Source organism: Cavia porcellus, unplaced genomic scaffold (genome assembly GCF_034190915.1).
Source record: "Cavia porcellus strain 051 isolate PalLab524CR breed Dunkin Hartley unplaced genomic scaffold, mCavPor4.1 scaffold_19, whole genome shotgun sequence".
Lineage (NCBI taxonomy): Eukaryota > Metazoa > Chordata > Mammalia > Rodentia > Caviidae > Cavia > Cavia porcellus.
The window spans coordinates 1,445,924-1,463,888 of NW_026947502.1; the positions used below are offsets into that span (position 1 = coordinate 1,445,924).

Sequence of the window (17,965 nt, forward strand, 5' to 3'; positions counted from 1 at the left end):
AGCTCCTCCTCCCTGGACCCAACTCTGCCCTCTCCTCTCTCTCCCCCTGCCCATCATACCTGATCCCCAGATCCTCCTAAACTCTCGTTTTATTTCCCAGGCAGCACCAAACATTCAGACTAAATGCAAAACATCAGACCTCTCTTACCTATGGCTTTCCATGTCTTCAACAATAGTAAAAACAACAAAAACAAGATGACAATAAAAAGGTTACATTCCACGATGACCTTAAAAGGGCTGCATTCCAGGCTAATACTCCAAGGCCAGTTTATGGCCTCAGCAGCTGCAGCTGCAGCGAGCGGCACCCAGGGCTCCAGATGAAACAAGAGGCTGGAGGAAAAACATCCAATACCCGCCATGCTTCAAGCGGGACCGAAAAACAACACTAGACACAAGCCTGCTCAGCCCTGTGGCCACAACCAGCTGCAGCCAAGAGGACCACTGGAAATGCTACTGCCCTGACCCCCAGGGAGCAAGTAAGTCATCACCTTCCCCCACCCTCACAGGATAGGACACTGCCACCTGGGACTTGTCACCAGCTGATCTGCTCGACACCACCACCGCTGAAGGGGATCGATGGGGCTTGGGGCCCAAGACCTCTCCAAGGATTCTCTCTCAGCACGCTGAGTCTCGCTGGACGTCTCAGGTAAAACCTTCTTTCCTTGCTGACATGGAAGCCACCCATAGTGCTCTTCCTGAGTTGTAAGGCCGATGTTCCTGGTCTGCAATCTCCATTGTGGAGGTTGATGGCCAACGAAGACGACCTCCACAGCCAAAACCTACTCCCTGCAGATTCCAAACCCTTTCCTTACACACAGCTGTCTTATTGTCCCAGCCTGTCCTATACCTCTTGTTGATAGAAATTCTACTCCAAAAACTCAGTGCCTCTCACACTCTCTCCCTCTCCCCCCCGTCTCACACTCCGACCCCACCGTCATAGCCCCCGACTCAGCCCTCGCCTGCCTGCTCCCTCATGGACCCTGCAGTCTGAGACACCTGCAGTCCCACTCGTGCCACCCCCATTACCCCGCTGCTAATTCACCTCAGACACCCCTCAGCCTTCCCCTCTGTTCCCAGTACCCAGTGGCCCTAAACATCAACAGGGACTCAAACCTATTACCCGCCCCTTGTTAACTAATGGGTCTCTAAAAGTCACTCACTCGCCTTATGACACCCTATTCTCCCTGTCCTCAAACCCAGCAGCTCCTATCACCTAATCCAAGATCCCAGAGCCATCATCAGTACAGGAACCCAGTTCACCCGGGGGCCAAACCCTCACACTGCGCTGTCTCGTGTTCCTCCACGGACCTCTCACTTTCCTGTGTTAGACTTAAACATACACTTCTCACTATTCCCTTACACCCACAATGCCAGACCTTCCCGCGTTTACATGGACGGATTCGGATGCTCCTCAGTCCACTCGACTAACACAGACAGTGCTGCCCCAGGAATTCACAGACAGCCCTCACTTCTTTAGCCACGCCTCAGCCAGTGATCTAGCACCTATAAATCTACAACCCAGTACCCCCATTCGAGGCACAGATGAGTTCACAAAGCTTAAGGAGGCCCTGCTTAGAGCCCCTCCACTCACACTCCCTAACCCTCTTCAGCCTTTATTCTGTGCACTACGGCAGGTAAGGACAATGCAGCGGGAGTGCTGGGACACAGGGAGGGACCTTCCTTCCAGGCGGCAGCGGACCTCTCAAAACAGCCAGACACTACAGTGAGGGGATGGCCTCCCCGCCTTCAGGCTATCGCAGCGACAGCCCTCCTCCAAAAAGTCCACTTTAGGACAGACATCACAGCCTACTCACCACACCGTCTAGGCCGTCTAATTGCTCACAAGACACTCCCAGCTCTGATGGCCCCGCACAGCTACAACAAGCACATCTGACTCTAATACAAGGCCCCACTGTCACAGTCTCAGCCAGCAACACCCTCGATCCACCACCCTGCTGCCCGTTCCCACAGCAGACACAGAGACAGGTCCTCCGCACGACTGCACAGATGCTCTCCAGGTAACTCACGCTTCCCCCTCTGCTCCTGCCTGCAGCCCCTGCAGAACCTCCAGCCCTCCCCATCGCCTGCTCAGTGGACTCCTCTGAGCTTATGTGCGGTAGACGTTTGTCTTACAAAGCTCGCCTCGCCTTCTGATCTTCCTCCCTTAGTGACCACATTCCGGTTCTCTCGGTCCTCTGACACCTTCTTCCACGATACACAGATCTCTGCCTCCCTCAGCCCTCTGAGGGACACACACCAGGCCCTCCTTTATCTCCAGGAGACTTAATCTGTATTAAAATTCCTCTTCAACCTAAGAAAAACGGACCTCACCTCGTATACCTTGGGACTCCAACTGCAGTGAAGGTAGAGAGACTCCCATGCTGGTTTCACATCACCCAAATGAAGAAATGTCATCTGCGGCCCGATAATCTCAACCCCAAACACATTAAAGGGACTTTATGGGCCTCATGTCCAGTAGCTCCCACCCATCTCAGATTAGCACAACACAAACGCTAATGCTCTGCTACCTGCCTGGCTTGGGCCTATATATGGCTCTATGCTTCTCCTCTTCCTCACAGGCGCTCTAACACTCTCCCCAAAACACACCATTCTCCAAAGGCTTACAGTTATCACACTCTGCATATTAATAATCTTACTGCTTACATTCCTCAGCTGCTTTAGTGAGCATAATAAGTTCCTCCTCTAACTCAATCTATTCCTATACCTAACCCTGCAACACTCAGTCACCCCAAAATACCAATTCTACCTGACTAAACATGGGAGGGGGCAGTGGGTCCTTCCCATACAAATATTACTCAAGCCAATTAGACTTCAGGACCTCTACTATTTGATTTCCTTTGGTATGTGCTCACTATTAAACGTTACCACAATGGATAACCCATGTATGCAACCTATGCTCCTCACTTTTACCTCTGTCCTAAAAATCCAAACTACGCACCATCTTTTGACCATTCTAGTTTCATTGTCCCCACTGGAGATGTGAGTCTGTAGGGTGAGTCCATAGACAAGTCATGATGACTACACCAACACAAACATAACTACCACATGTATTCTGGACAGAGGCCTTACATGTTCACTTAAAATATCCAAAGACATTTCCACTACTTCCTAACAGTCAAACACGGGGCTTTCACCTGCATGTCACATCTGCCCCAAGCCTGTATTTATAACTCTTCACAAACAACTGCTCCTCAAACTTTTACATCTTTAAATATCTCAGACCCTAGCTATGACTACCCTATCAACAAAATCTCCGTATGGCACTCTAATAAAACTAAACCAATCTCTATTCCAACAAAAACCTCAAACTAAAATTCTGGGGCCCCTTACAATTGCCCCATCACAACTATGGCCTATAGACATAACTTACATATTCAACCCTAACAATTCACAAAATGTTCCTTAGCTAAAAAACCCAACTGCCTACAAAACGTATATACTAATGACACAAAAAGGCCAATCAGCCTGTCCCTCAACAGGATAATTTTTGTCTGTAGACATGGGGCCTACACACATGTTCCTTTCCTATGCAGGGATCATCTACAATGGCTAATAACACCACAGGTCACTTTGCACACTCATTCACAAATCCAACACCTACATGGCCTACCTTGTCACACTATCATACGTAGAGTGGCCATAGCACCTACTGTGACTGGGATAAGTATATTTTCTGCCATCGGTCTGGGCACAGGGAGATTAAAAACCAGCCTCACATACTACTATCAGGTATTACATGACTTAAAAACAGCGATAAAATCAGGCTCACAAAGTGTTTTTTTTTTAATCAGTACCGGGAATTGAACTCATGACCACACGCTTGCAAGGCAGGTGCTTATGCCGCTAAGCTAAATCCCCAGCCCCTGGTTTTGTTTTTTGACACAGGGTCTCCTTAAGTATCTAGGCTGGCCATGAACTCCCGGAGATCTTCCTGCCTCAGCCTTTGACACACACCTCCAGGCCAGCTTTTGGCATGTGATGACTTGCCTGTGGCAGCATATAACAACCCATGTTCTGTAACACAGCTGCCCTGCCCTTTCGACAGCATTTGGGGACAGCAGGGATTCTGTGCTGGTGGCCCCAAGCTCCACTTTGGGCACAGCCTGAAGCTCTTCCCCAGCTTCCATTCTGTGGGCCCGAAGCACTGAGCAGGAGATGCAGACAGATGACTACAGTCAGTCAGTGAGCAGATGTCATGGTTTATGTCAGTGGCTTCCAAGCCTCATGCAATTATGGACGTGACCAAATCTAACATTTGTGATTGGTTCGTTGTCTATCACTTGGATTGGTGGTGCCAGCATAAGATGTAATGGTGGGAAGAAGGTGTGTGTCTCTCTCTTGCCGGTTTCAGCTTGCCCATGAATGGCTGCCCCGCCACACTATGCTGCCTTGGAGCCAACTAACTATGGTAATGAGTAAAAAGTAACTAAGACAGCAGACGTTCCCACAGCACTAGTGCAACTGATCTGTGTAGGGAAGGTCAAGACCAAAGCTCCGGGGCCTCTGGGGGCCGCGTGTTAGGGGTACTTGGAACTGAGCTCAGGGTTTCACATGTTGAGCTCAGGGTTTCACATGTTCTGGACAGGTACTCTGGCACTGAACTGCATCTCAGTCCTTTATTTTGTCTTACTTGATCCCTGCCTGGAATCACCCAAATCTTTGAGACACTTCCTGACAAATAGTAAAAGTACAGAAAATCAAAAGACAGGGGCTGGGGATTTAGCTCAGCAGCATAAGCACCTGCCTGGCAAGCACGAGGTCATGAGTTTGATCCCCAATACCAAAAAAAAAAAAAAAAAAAAATCAAAAGACAGGAACAAGCACCTACGTAAGAGCGATTTGGGGCTGAGAAATAAGTTGTCTAGGAACAGTGTACATTTAAGTTCCAAAGTCTTAAAAGTGGAAATAATTCCTAAAATCCCCCCCCCTCTTTTTTTTGTCTGTTTCGTTTTTATCGGTACCAGGGATCGAACTCACGACTGCCTGCTTGTAAGGCAGGCACTTACGCCGCTGAGCTAAATCCCCAGCCCCAAAATTCCCTTTTTAAAAGCACACTGATAATAATCTTTTTTTCTTTTTCTGGTACCAGGAATTGAACCTAAGGTCTTGAAAATCCCCAGCCCTATAATTTTTTTCTTTTTTCTCCTTGAAATAAAATGGATTGGGGAAAAATATTTTTTTAATGTAGTGCTAGGGGCTGGGCATGGTGGTGCTCACCTGTACTCCCAGCACTTGGGAGGCTTAGACAAGAGAATTGCTCTGAGGTCAAGGCCAGCCTGGGTTACATAGTGAGTTTGAGACTGCCCTGAACTACGTGGCAAGATCCTGCCTCAAAGAAAGAAAAGAAAAAGAAGAGTGGGTTAGGGGTGAGCCCTAGCCTTGTGGGAATGCTCCACATATCCAGACCTGGCTGGACTTTAAATACTGTTTTTTGTGGTATTAGTGGCTAAAGTCAGGATCTGCAGTGGCAAGCAGAAACGTGAAACAATAGCCAGGACCTGGAGGCAGGTTTGTTACAGCAATGAGCGCCGATCAGGGTCACTCCCAGAATGTCGGGCCTGATCTCGGGTGGTCGGGGGCTTTTATAAGATGAGCAAGCAGGAAGTGCAGAGGCGGAATGCTTGTTAGCTGGGGACAGTTTACACAATGTGCGTCACAGTGAGCAGCTATGTGTCACAGTGACAAGTCGTTTTAAGAGACAGAAGCACTAGAACTGGAACCCAAGCTGTTACTTGGGTATACGGAGAAACTGTTCACTGGCTGAGGGGGCCATTTTCTGTTACAGACTTTTGCACTGAGCTACATCTCCCCGCCTTTGTTTTGAGACAGGCTAAAGTGCCCAGGTTGGACAACTTGTAATGCTTCTGACTCAGCCTCCCAGAACGATATAATTATGGCCATGCACCCCCACGCTGAGAATATTTTAAAAACCTAAAGCAGAAGCTGGGAGAGGTGAATGTCAGTTGTAGAGTATCTGTCTTGTATGTGAGAGGCCCTGCATTAAAGGCAAATGCTAAAGCAAGTATTTCTCTTAATTCCCTTCTCCCCACCAAAAACTCCTATTATTATCATTATTATTTTTACCAGGAATCAAACTCATGACCTCAAGCTTGCTAGGCAGGCATTGTGCTGCTGAACTATATCCCCAGCCCCTAAAAATCCCTATTAAAATGGATAGCAGACATATGGTGGCCACTGGCTGTATTAGTGGAAATGTTTAGCTCTACACAATCTGAGCCTCTGTGGAGGTTTTATGTGTGCAGGTGCTTGTCTCAGAAGGTTTGAGGATCTTTCCTGGCCCAAAAGAATCGGTCACACTCACTAGAGAACAAGGGGAAACACAGAAAAGTGTGCCAAACAAAAACCCCCATAATCCTATCATATAGACATACAAACCTACCAGCAATATTCTAGTTGTTTATTTTTGGTCTTTCTTCCCCTAATGATAGAAAAAAAAATATATATGGTATAAATAATTACAGAATTATTTAACCATATATATATATGGTTAACCATATATATATGGTTAAATAATTACAGAATTTGTGATTTTTTTATTGAATTAAATAGCATTCAGTTCTTTCCCTTACCTTCATATGTTTTGTGTTTATTATTTATTTCTGAAACGAGGTCTTACTCTGCTACCTAGGCTGGCCTTGAACCCTGGGGCCACCAGGTTTTCTTGTATCAGCCTCCCCAGGAGCTGGGACTGTGGCATCTCCCACAGTCTGGCTTCTCTTTATACATTTTAATTGGCAGAGAGACCTTAGTAATGCAATTCATAATTCAGTGACTTTCAAAGTTTTCTTTTATATATTTATATTCAGTTATTTTGTATAACCCTATAAAAGTGATCACATTTTAAGCGATCATATCCCAGTTTTGATAACCGTGACTCTCAGCTTGCAATTCAGGTTTCCGGACTGCTCCATGGCTGTGCGGAGGGTCCTGCCCTGCACTGGCCACAGGTCATGGCCATCTGGCTCCATGAGCAAGGGACAGGGTCTATCACGGGGGCCATCAAAGGTCTGTGTGAGGGTCACTGGGGGAAGGCCTCTGCATACTTCATGGCTCCCTGACCCAACCTGTTCCTGTGGTCGTATAATGAAATGGATGTTGGTACCTGTGTTACAGGCAGCTGAGTTAGTTAGAAATATTAGAGGCGGTCAGACAGGGCTGGGCGCTCAAAAGGAGCCAGAGCAGAAGTCCACATACCTCACAGCCTTGGAAGAGACAATTACCTCGTGCTGTGGGCCAGATCTCAAGACAAAAGGTAAAGCAAATACAGCCACATGCCAAGGATCCACAGTCCGGATAGGTCTCTGTCACCCTGAGGAAGCCAGGGTCAGCGTCCCACCCCCACAGGAAGGGTCACTGCTGCTAAGCATGGCAGCTCTCTACGTGACTTGCTCCCCCATTTGTTCCTAATTTAATCAATTTTACCTGAGCAAGTAATCTTACTGGTCGATCACAGTTCTGTCCTGCCTATCCCCACCTCAAGCATTCCCATTTTCCCCATCTTTGACTCATCTAACCTCATGATTTTACTCTATAAAAGTCCCTAAAAAGACAGTCTTTGGCAACTCACCAGGACCCCTTCTCACACTTTCTTTCTCTCAATAAATATATTCTACCCTTAACCTCTGTTGTTCCTAAAATTCATTCTTTCATTTTAGAGAACATGAACTCGTACTGGATGTACAGTTTCATTCTGCTATATCACCTGGACCTGGAAAGAGGGTGCTGCCTTCCAGCCTTTGCAGCTGGGTCTCTTTGGAAACCAAAACCAGGGCCAGCCCCTCCCAAAGGCTCTGCAGGCTTCCTGTGCAGAGCCAGGTTCCACTTCACTTGGCTTCTCTGCCCCAAAGCACCAATTTCTTTCTTTCTCCTTTCTTTTTTTCCTGTTCCTTGGAGGCGAGGTCTTGCTATGTAGCCCAAGCTGGTCTCGAACTCACATTGATCCTCCTGTCTCAGCTTCCTGAGTGTTGGAATTACAGGCGTGCGGCACCCACGCCTGCCCTCTTCACCTCTTTTCTTTCTGTCTTTTGTAAATGTCTCTCTCAGCATTGACATAGATTTCATGAGAATATCTTGGCAGTTTGGATGGTAGGTGACTGTCCAATCTTATAAGGGAGCCGCTCAGGCCAAGACCAGGTCTTCTGCGTGGACCCTGCAGACGCAGCCGAGAAGACGGCGAGCGCCCCTTTGTGGCTGCGGAGAAGCGCCCAGCCGCACCGCAGCCCGGCCGCCGCCAGGGGCAACCGCCTGCCCAGCGCGGCCAGGAGTGCGGCCCTGCCCCCAAGGTGGCTTCTGGAAACTGCAACCTTGGGACGAAAACGCGAGCATTTAAGGTGCTGGATGACTTATGTTCGGGCCTGGGGTGGGGCAAGGTCGTTTAGGCTGGGCTGGCCTTCACAGAGGCCAGGTGCTGCGCCCGCGGATGGCAGCGCCACGGCGGGAGCTGGACTCTATGCTACACTCCCAGGCTCCCCAGGCCGCCTGCGCCCTGCGACCCCTGCTGCGACCCTGTGCAATGCATCTTCAGCCGGCCTGCGCGGCAGTCCGAGTTCTTCCCTTCAGGGCCTTATATGGTAAGGCTGTGAACGGAACATTCCTTCCTATTTGTCACAAATGTTTTCCACTCTTAGTGGAATCCAGCTTTTTTTTTTCTTTCAGGACTAGGGATTGAACCTAGCGCCTTCATGAGCAGTGCTATTACATTCCCATGTTTTTTTAAATTGTCCTATCTGTATCTTGAAACAGAGTCTTGCTAAGTCAGTTGCCTGGCGTGGGTTCGAGCTTGTGATCCTTTTGCCTCCTCCTGCTGGAGTTCTGGGAGGTAGGTGCAAGCTCCATGCCCAGCGTACTCTAACATTTCTTGAGCTCTTTTTTTGGCAGTTCTGGGGATAAGTTGCTGAAGTGCCCAGCATGGGCTCGAACCCATGACTGCCTGCTTCAGCTGCCCACCGTGCTGGGTCAGTCAGGGAGGTGCTCCTCCTGCCCTCCCCGCCGGCTGCATCCCCTCGGAACACAGACTGCTTCGAAGGGCTCAGGCACAGAGGCCAAGGCTCCTGATGGACCAGCCCGGCCCAGCGGCCCCCTCTCTGGCAGTTTGGGTCCACTGGAGTACACTGCGTTCGGGACCGCGGCCCAAAGGGGAACTAAGTACTCAGAAGCGCGCCAAGGCACAGCAGTTTGAAAACATCAAACTTAGAGTACCCTGGCGCAAGAGAGAAGCAAAGTACAAAACGAACAGCTTCCGTGAGTTGAGGACGTGGACAGGAGCACACAGCCCACGGCGCTGCGCTGTCTCCTTCTCCTGGACAGAGAGGCAGAGGGTGATGTGACCTCGGACTGCAGTGGATATTCATGCTGTCTGAGGAGCCGGTTGGGATTCTGTGTGCAGACAGGAAGGGGAGTTGCAGTTAGGGCCGAGGGAGCAGCAGGAAGCAGGCGTCCCGCTTTGGCCTCCTCCACGTCAGCCCACCGCCATCACGGTGCAGGAATTTATTCTAGGGCAAGAGCCTTTCACAGACCACTCAGGACCCCCAAGTGCAGCACCCGTGGGGGCAGGCACTGACCCCCCGGCCCGGGTCTGGGGATGCTAGCTCCGGTTTGGTCTCAGTCATTGCACACAGAAGGCAAAGTCTTAACCAACCCAGCCCGGAACCATGCACAGCGAGACATTAGAATTCAGTCCCCAGGAAACCAAGACGACAAACTCCCTGGCCGGCCAGCCCTACCACAATGCAAACACACAGGCAGTTTCCGTACTAGCAAAATACTTTTATTATTTTTATAATGATGAAACAAGGAAAGTAAAAGGCTTCTTTTTGGTGTATACCAGAGTTAAGGGAAGTGGAATAAAGGGATTAATAGGACTTTTATGCACTTCTGATGACCATAAAAACTTAACAATACTAATTGTTTGCCATAAAACTTATAGCTCCCCAAAAACAGATATATAAAGGATCATAGTTTTAAAATCTATAAAAGTAAAAAATATACAGTTGGCAGCTCTAACGTTTATTCCATCTTCAATATAAAACTGTAAACATTTATTTACACAAAGCACGTGTGTGTAAGGAAAGTCCAAGCACCCTTTTCTTCTGAGGCGAGGCTCCAGGAAGATGGGGATGTGCAGGCAGCAGTCACCTCCCGACACCCTGAAGCCAGGTTCATAAATAAAGCGGCAGCGGCAGCTCCCGGGGGGACAGGACGGAGAATCACATTTTATTGCTATGACACTGCAGCGAGGGAGAAGCCTGCTGTCTGCCTCCCTGGGCAGCCTGGACTTGGGTGGTGAGTGCCCTGCACAGAGGCGGGATGGTGGTCTGGGACATGGGAGAGGATGAAGGTCCAGAGCTGGCCTGGGCCTGGCTTCTGGAAGAAACCTGCAGAAGTCACCCTCTGCCCGAGCCAGGGCACCTACTCTGATGGGGAAGTCTCCTCTGCCTTTGAGAGCTGGGCTGAGGATAAGGGGAGGTGGCCATGCGTCACTGGTGGTGGCAAATGGCTCTGAAACAAGAATCTGAGGGTCCAAGGAGCCTTGGCAAAAAAAGGCACTGCTGGTGCAAACTAATGGCCAAAGTGACCCAGGCCGTCGCGAGCTCCAGAATGATCCACTAGGTGGCTCAGGGAGGTGGACAGGCTCTCTCCAGGGGGCTCCTCCCCTGCACTGTCCCCACTGCCCACCTCGCTTCCATGTGGCGCAGGCTGTCATCCCACAGACAGCCCCCACCACGGAGCGAAGCTCATTGAGAGACCTTCAAGGAGGCCTGCGGGATCTTCAGAGAGGATGTGTTAGTGTTATAAAGCAATCTTTAAAAGTGCAAGTCCTCTACAGTGGGAGGAGAAGTTGGCAAACAAGTAGAATCCCCTCCCCTGGGCTGCCTGCAGCCTCCCCCCAAACCCTGACCATGAGACGGTTCCAGGGAATTTTACCACCTGCCCTTCCTCCCTTGGATGCACTACATGGCTGCTTCCCACTGGGGCGGGAGGGAGGAACCCAGGATGGGCTGAGGACAGAGTGTGTGCACAACTTCCTTCCACTCCGGCCTATCAACACAAGCCAGCGGAGAAGCTGCAGAAGGCAGGAGCCCCAACAGAGGACAACACCGGACCCCAAATCTCCACCTGCAGCCTGGGTTTTGGCGTGTTCCAGAGGGACACTGGGGAAGAGCATCCTCCGGGAGCAGGAAGGCCTGCCAGAATGACCCTGTCCGGGTCACAGACCCGCAGCCTCCCAGCTTCCTGTCCTTTTGGCATCTGTACTAACAGGAACAACTTTCCGGCCATCCTCCTCCCCTGAGTGCCCCCAGAACAGGAAGACAAAGGCTCTTCACTGGGAGGAAACTTGAGGTTCCAATGCCACTTAGTCACTTTAAACCATCACCTATGCTAATCTGTGTAAAATTTAAAAAAAAACTTTTTTCTATGCTACAAATTACAAATAATTCCACTATTTAAAGTTTCAACAAAAACCTGGGGAGTCTGCTGGTGGCACAGGTGTCCACAGCCTGACACCATGGGCCTTCCCACTGCTCCTGCTGGGTGTTTGGTCAGCTGGGTGAGGGACCAGGTCAGAATCCTGTTCTGCAGTCCCAATACCAGATGGTGACACCAGCACACGGTCCAGGGCCTGGGCCAGCCCAATGGACTGAACCTGCTGGCCCAGGAGTCCCCCAGACCCGGACCAGCCGGGCTAGAGTGGCAGCCTGGGTTCTGCTTGCCCAGCTGCCTGGGCCACAGGCTTTTGGTCCAAAGTAGTTATTCTTTCTTGAATCTGAGAACAGGAAAGGACAGTTGAGTAGGGAGGCTGCCACAAACCCTCCACTACTGAGAACCTAAAAAGTCATCCAACTCATTTATCCACTCCTCAGAAGTCCTGTTCTTCAGCAGGGAGTCGATCAGGTCATTGTGTCCGGCTACGTTGGCCAGCCCGCTGCCACCTGGCTGTCCACTGTAGGCGAAGGGCAGCTCCTGGCCTGCGGTCCGCACAGGGTAGCCCTGGGCACAATGTAGCCCTGCACGGTTGCCCATCTGTGAGGTGGGGCATTGGCTGAAGGCCCCCAGCTCCGGCCCCGAGGGGCTCAAGCCAGACAAGGCCGGCTGCGGGGCTGGCGAGGGAGGCACAGGGGCAGGGGCACTGGTCCTCTGTTGTGTGCTCCCCGGGGGCAGCATGGCCCCTGCTGTAGCAGCTGTGCTCAGGGGAGCCATGGGCCGGCTGGGCATCACTGGGGAGAACTGCGGGCTGGACATCTTCAGGTGCGCCTGTTGCATGTGGAAGGAGGAGGCAGCTGTGAAGGGACTTGCGCTGCCGCTGCTTGGTGCCTGGCTGTTCAGGCTGGGCATTCCCTGATGTTGCCATGAGGCGCTCTGGGCTCCAACGGCTGCAGACACCCTGGGGACAGGTGGCTTGCTCAGGCCAGAGGTCAGAGTTCCCTTGTGCTGCTGGGACAGGGAGTTCTGTCCATAGGCAGTTGGCGCTGTGGCGCCCTGGCCCCCACCCAGCGGCCTGGGCATGTGCGCATGTCCATTGGTGGCCTGCGGCGGGGGCGGCGCAGCCATCTGGGTCAGGCCCGAGGCCAGGCCATAGAGGCTGCTCTGAGGCAGGCCCTGGGGACTGGGGAACTGGGCCACGCCCCGGTCTTGTGGGCCTGAATTTGAGGGGAGCGAGGAAACTGAGGTGTGTCCAGGGCCCATTGACATCAGGTTCCCAGCCTGAGGGAACACTCGAGGACAGCTGGTGCTGGATGGACCCAGGTTGTTCATGCCAGACATAGTGGCTGCAGGTCCTGGAAGACAGGAGAGCCGTCAGTCCCAGCCCCCGCGGACAGCGGGGCAAGGGAGGAGTGCCTGGGTGGGGAAAGTGCAGAGAGGAGCCCAGGGCTGCTGGCTGCAGTCTCCCCAGGGCAGCGGTCAGGTCTAGGCTATGGTGGACCCGGGAGAGAGCTGACGGGCTATCCATCTGCTATCCACCCTAGATCCTGAGCACTTCGTGATAAGCCATCTCAGCCTCTGTCCTGGGGAAGTGTGATTCAGCCTGAGGGCTCGGTGCCCAGAAAGTGTGGGGAAGACTTTAGAGAGGAGGCGACATACACTGGGTGTAAAAGCGTAAGGGCCGAGCAACACAGCAGCTTAGAGAAGAAGCCAGACACAGTGAAGAGGGCAGTCAGACCCAGAGCTGTGGAGGCAGCCTGCGGGCTGGGAGGCCAGCAGGGCCTGCACATGGCCGGGGCAGGCAAGATGGCCAAGTCAAGGCCACAGTGCTGTGCAGAGGGGTGCGGAGGGAGGAGCCCTCAGGGGTAAAGAACACAAACAGTTCTCTAGCATCACTGCTTATGCCATGAAAAAATGGTGAGGGAGGGTGCAGGCTGGGATGAACTGGGCAGGTACCCAAGAAACACCGCACTGGGGAGATGGCAGGCGAGGCCCTTGTTCTCAGGGAACGTGCTAGCCAGGGCTTCTGGCCTAGGCCAAGGCAATAGGGTGACACCATTAACCGAGATGGCTCTTCTGGATAGGACAGTCATTATTCGGGTCACCCAAGACTCAGTACTTGGTCTTTCCTCTTCTCCTCCATTAGCACTCAAGGCAGAATGGGCTGAGAGCTGGGTGTGGTTGCACACATCCGTCACCCCAGCACTTGAGAGGCTGAGGCAGGAGGAGTTCTCTGAGTTCAAGGCCAGCCTGGGCTACATAGTGAGTTTGTCAGCCTGAACTATATAGTGAGACCCTAATAACACTAAACAACCCTGATCCTCCCCAGCAAAAAAATAAAGGTTCTTTTACTGATTGAGACAAGGTCTCTTTATGTAGTTCAGGCTGGCCTCAAACTTGGGATACTTCTCCTGCCTCAGCCTCCCAAGTATTGGAATTACAGGTGTTCAACTGCCATGCCTGGCTTAAGGGGGTTTTTTTTGGTATCAGGGATCGAACTCATGACTGTGAGTTTGCAAGGCAGCCACTTATGCCGCTGAGCTAAATCCGTGACCTTGGCTTTAGTTTTTGAGAAAGGTCTTGCTATGTTTCCCAAACTGGTCTCAAATTCCTAGCCTCAAGCAATCCTGCCTCAGCCCCCAGTAGCTGAGATTACTGGTGTGCACCACAGTACCAGGCTAGTGGGTTTGTTTTTGATTATTTTGGTACTGGGGATTTAACCCACAGCCTTCAGACTGGGTAACATCCTCAGACTTTTTTTTTTTTTTAACTGTTTAAAGGTACCGGGGATCAAACTCACAACCGCCTGCTTGCAAGGCAGGTGCTTATGCCGCTGAGCTAAATCCCCAGCCCCCCTCAGACCTTTTTGATCTTGAGATCTGGTCTCACTAACTTGTCTAGGCTGGCTTCAAATTTAAAATCTTCCTGCCTCAGTCTTGGAGTGCTGGTATCACAGGTGTGCACGACACTCAGTTGAGAGATTTTTTTTGGAAAAGTCACAAAAGACCAACCAAGAAACTTTAAGAATTAGAGAAACTATTTCCTATTAGTAAAATATCCTTCAACCAGAAATTATAAATTACTTTGCCTCAAAGGACTGCACAGCCAAGCACTGGTAGCAGTGTGCCGGGACAGTATTCGCCCGGCTCTATAGGAAGCCCAGGTTCCTCCAGCAGACTTGGGCTTTTCCCAGCACCTAAATCCCCGCCGTACCCAGTGGAGCAACAGGGAGCAGAACTTCACCACCACTGACTGGGTGGGGAACCACCCAGGGACCCTTCTCGACTCTCCCTGACAAGAAGAGCAACTCTCTCCGTTGTGGATAAACTTGGCCCTGTCTCCATGTATTGATCTGTACAGAGGTGGCTAGACCCTGTCTTTGTCCCTTCCATTGGCTTTAAGCAATGCAAACTGGGCTGGTTGAGAATTGGATGTGTAATCTCTGAAGCAAAGAGATAAGTTAGTGTTACCCAGCCCAGTGACTCTCCAAATACATGGTTGAGCCGGGCAGGATGGAAAGCTGTGTTCCATGCTGTCAGCTGGACTGAGCCTTGGGAAAGAGGCTATCACTTCCCAGGGCAGACAGGCTTGTACATCAGTTGCTTACACCTCTAATTTTATTTATTTAATTTTTGGTACTGGGTTGAATTCATGACCTTGCACTCGCCAGGTAGGCCCTTACACTGCTGAGCTCAATCCCTGGCCCAGGATTGTACATCAGAGCTAAAGCACCAACCCTAAATCACTAAATGCTACCTCAGCTATGTCATGCAGATTGCGCTGTTTCTGGCCCTCCGCTTATTGCAGAGGTGATCTCAAACCTCCCACCTAGCCCAGCTCATGGCAGTCACACAGCAGTCACGCATTTCCTGACACTCTCACTGTCACTCATCCCCAAGCCACTCCCCTTATGGAGGATTAATAAAAGGCAGGCTGGGCTCTGGGTCATGGCCTTTGTTCTGGTGAACACCATCTTGGCTGGACTTAGGACTCCCTGGCTCCCCACAACTGTATATATGTCTTAGTGTCTTTCTTCTCGCTGTGGGTTACACTGGAAGTGGTAGATTGGAATTAACTCACTAGAATTCCAGTAACTTCTCCATGGGATTATAAATATAAATCTTCTTGGACTGAGATGAGGATGGAAAAGGACTCTCTATACACTGGAAGCGACTAGTGCCCAACCCATCCTCCCTGCTCCCCTTACCTGTGAACTGTCCGACCTGCGGTGGGAAGGAGCTTTGCGTTGGGTCCTGGTACTGGGGGGGTGGGCGGGTCAGATGGCGCTGATACTGCTGCTTCTCCTAGAGGATGCCAAGAACAGAGGAAACCAGTAGTGTCAGGCTGGAGAAAAGCAATGTCCCCACTTACTGCTCACACAGAACTCCTATGGGAATAATGCTGGTGATCTCATTTTGGCTTTTTAAATAAACAGTATGAAACAAGGATAGGGCAAATCTAAGAAGCATTGAATTAAAAAAAAAAAAAAGAGGTGTATTAGTTTTTCAAATATGGGAAGGTAGCCAGACTTGGTAGCGCATGCTTGTATTTGCTGCACCAAGGAGGCTTCGGTAGGAAGACCACAAGTTATAGTCCAGCCTGGGCAAACCAGCAACTTAGTGAGAAACACTGTTTTTTTTTATCAGTACCAGGGATTGACCTCATGACCGCTTGCTTGCAAGGCAGGTGCTTATGCCGCTGAGCTAAATCCCCAGCCCCCTCAAGTGAGCAACCCTGTTTAAGGGCTGGGGATTTAGCCCAGTTGTGAGTTCAATCCCTGGTACCAAAAAAAAAAAAAAGCAACAGCAACCGTGTCTCAAAATGAAGAAGATGATGAGGAAGAAGAGGAAAAGGAGGGAGAGGAAGAAGAAGAAGAAAAGGAGGAGGAAGAGGAAGGGTTGGGTCTTAAAGACCTCTGTCAAATGCCCAAATGCCGGAACAGGCAAACTGACAGAAACCGAGTAAATCAGAGGCTGTGTCACTGAGGAGCTGGAGATGGACAGTGACTGCTCATGGGTCAGGGTTCTCAGGTGATGATGCTCTAACATGATTGTGGTGATGGCTGCACAACTCTGCAAATACATGAAACACCAATGAATTCCACAATTGATTTTAATTTAATTATTTAACTTAGTTTATTTTTTGGAGACAGGGCCTTGCTATGTAGTCCAGGCTGGTCTTGAACTCAGGGATCCTCCTGCCTCAGTCTCCTGAGTGCTAGGATTACAGAGGTGTGCCACCATGCCTGGCTTGAATTCTCCAGTTTAAATGCACAAACTCTACATTCTAATAAGGTAGTTATTTTTAAAAAACAGGTGCAAGCAGAGTGGGACACACATGTAACCTCAGCTACTTAGTAGTGTTAAGTAAGGCAGGAGGATCACAAGTTCAAGGTCAGCCTGGGCAATTCAGTGAACCTGTCTTCAAATAAGATCAAGGATGTAACTCAGTACAAGGCCCTGGGTTCGGTCTTCCATTTCTTGTAGCACTGTGGACAGAGCCCAGGGCCTTCTCACTGAACCCATCTCCGCTACTGGGGTTGGGTTGTGAGGGGAGAGGGTCAAAGCATCCCCTCTGCACTCGCGGACACAGCCTTGCACAGCCACAGGCAGAGCCTGCATGGCCCCTCCCGCCTCCCTTCTTCACCTGCTCTGCCAGGAGCTGCTGCTGCTGCTGCCTCTGCAGGAACTGTTGCTGGTGCTGCTGCTGCTGCTGCTGGTGCTGCTGCTGCTGCAAATGCTTCTGCTGCTGCTCCCTCTGCTTCTGCTGATCTAAAAGCAGCTGATGCTGCTTCATGACAGCTGCTTGCTGCTGGCTGCTGAGATATGAGGCGCTGTTGTGCGTGGTGGCTATGGACACAGCAGGTGGCTGGGTCCCGACACCAGTGGCCTGAGCTGGCACAGAGACACTGGCAGGATTCTGCTCCTGTCAACACAGAGGAAGGGAGCTGGAGTGGGTGGGATGGGAAGCATCAGAGCTCACAGAGGCCACGAGAGCGCCACGTGGAGAGTGTTGGCTCGAGGCTCCCTCTGAGCTGGGCCTCTGTGTCCCTGCCAACGCCAGCAGGCTGGGTAAACACCAAATGCCAGGCTGCCTTCCAGCGCCCAAACAAGCAAACACTCGACCAGCACCAACTCTGCTCTCTCAAGGGTGGCTAGTGGCTGCCGTATCATTTCAACATCACTACTTATACTCAGAAGAAAAAGGCCAGTAACAATTATTAAACAAGTTTAACTTTTTGAGGTCCTTTTCAGTTCTTACTAATTTGTATATGTAATCCTCATGAGAATGTTTTTTGAGGGCTAGGGTCTCACTCTGCAGTTCAGGCTGGCTTAGAACTCACTTTGTAGGCCATGATGGCTTCAACCTCAGTGACCCTCCTGCCTCAGCCTTATAGAGTGCTTGGATTACAGGTGTGCATCACCACACGCAGATCCTCATGAGTCTAGCAGTGTAATGTCTTTTTCTTTTCTTTTGTTTTTGAGACAGAGTCTCACATGTA

The 17,965-nt window shown here is 50.7% G+C and overlaps 1 protein-coding gene and 1 long non-coding RNA gene across 2 annotated transcripts in view; one reads left to right on the forward strand and one right to left on the reverse strand.

Annotated features, from left to right (window-relative positions):
* The first annotated feature begins 935 nt into the window (after nt 1-935).
* LOC134471560 (uncharacterized) lies at nt 936-9,993 on the forward strand. Its single transcript, XR_010040999.1, has 2 exons — nt 936-2,018; nt 2,169-9,993. It is a non-coding gene; the product is annotated as an uncharacterized LOC134471560 (long non-coding RNA).
* Maml1 (mastermind like transcriptional coactivator 1) overlaps nt 9,787-17,965 on the reverse strand; it is a 42,709-nt gene continuing 34,530 nt past the window's right edge. The window contains exons 3-5 of the mRNA XM_013154821.2: nt 17,110-17,388; nt 15,671-15,767; nt 9,787-12,818 (exon numbers count right to left, since the gene is read on the reverse strand). Coding sequence (XP_013010275.2) covers nt 11,857-12,818; nt 15,671-15,767; nt 17,110-17,388 — 1,338 coding nt within the window. The 3' untranslated portion in view covers nt 9,787-11,856. The remainder of the gene's footprint in view (nt 12,819-15,670; nt 15,768-17,109; nt 17,389-17,965) is intronic.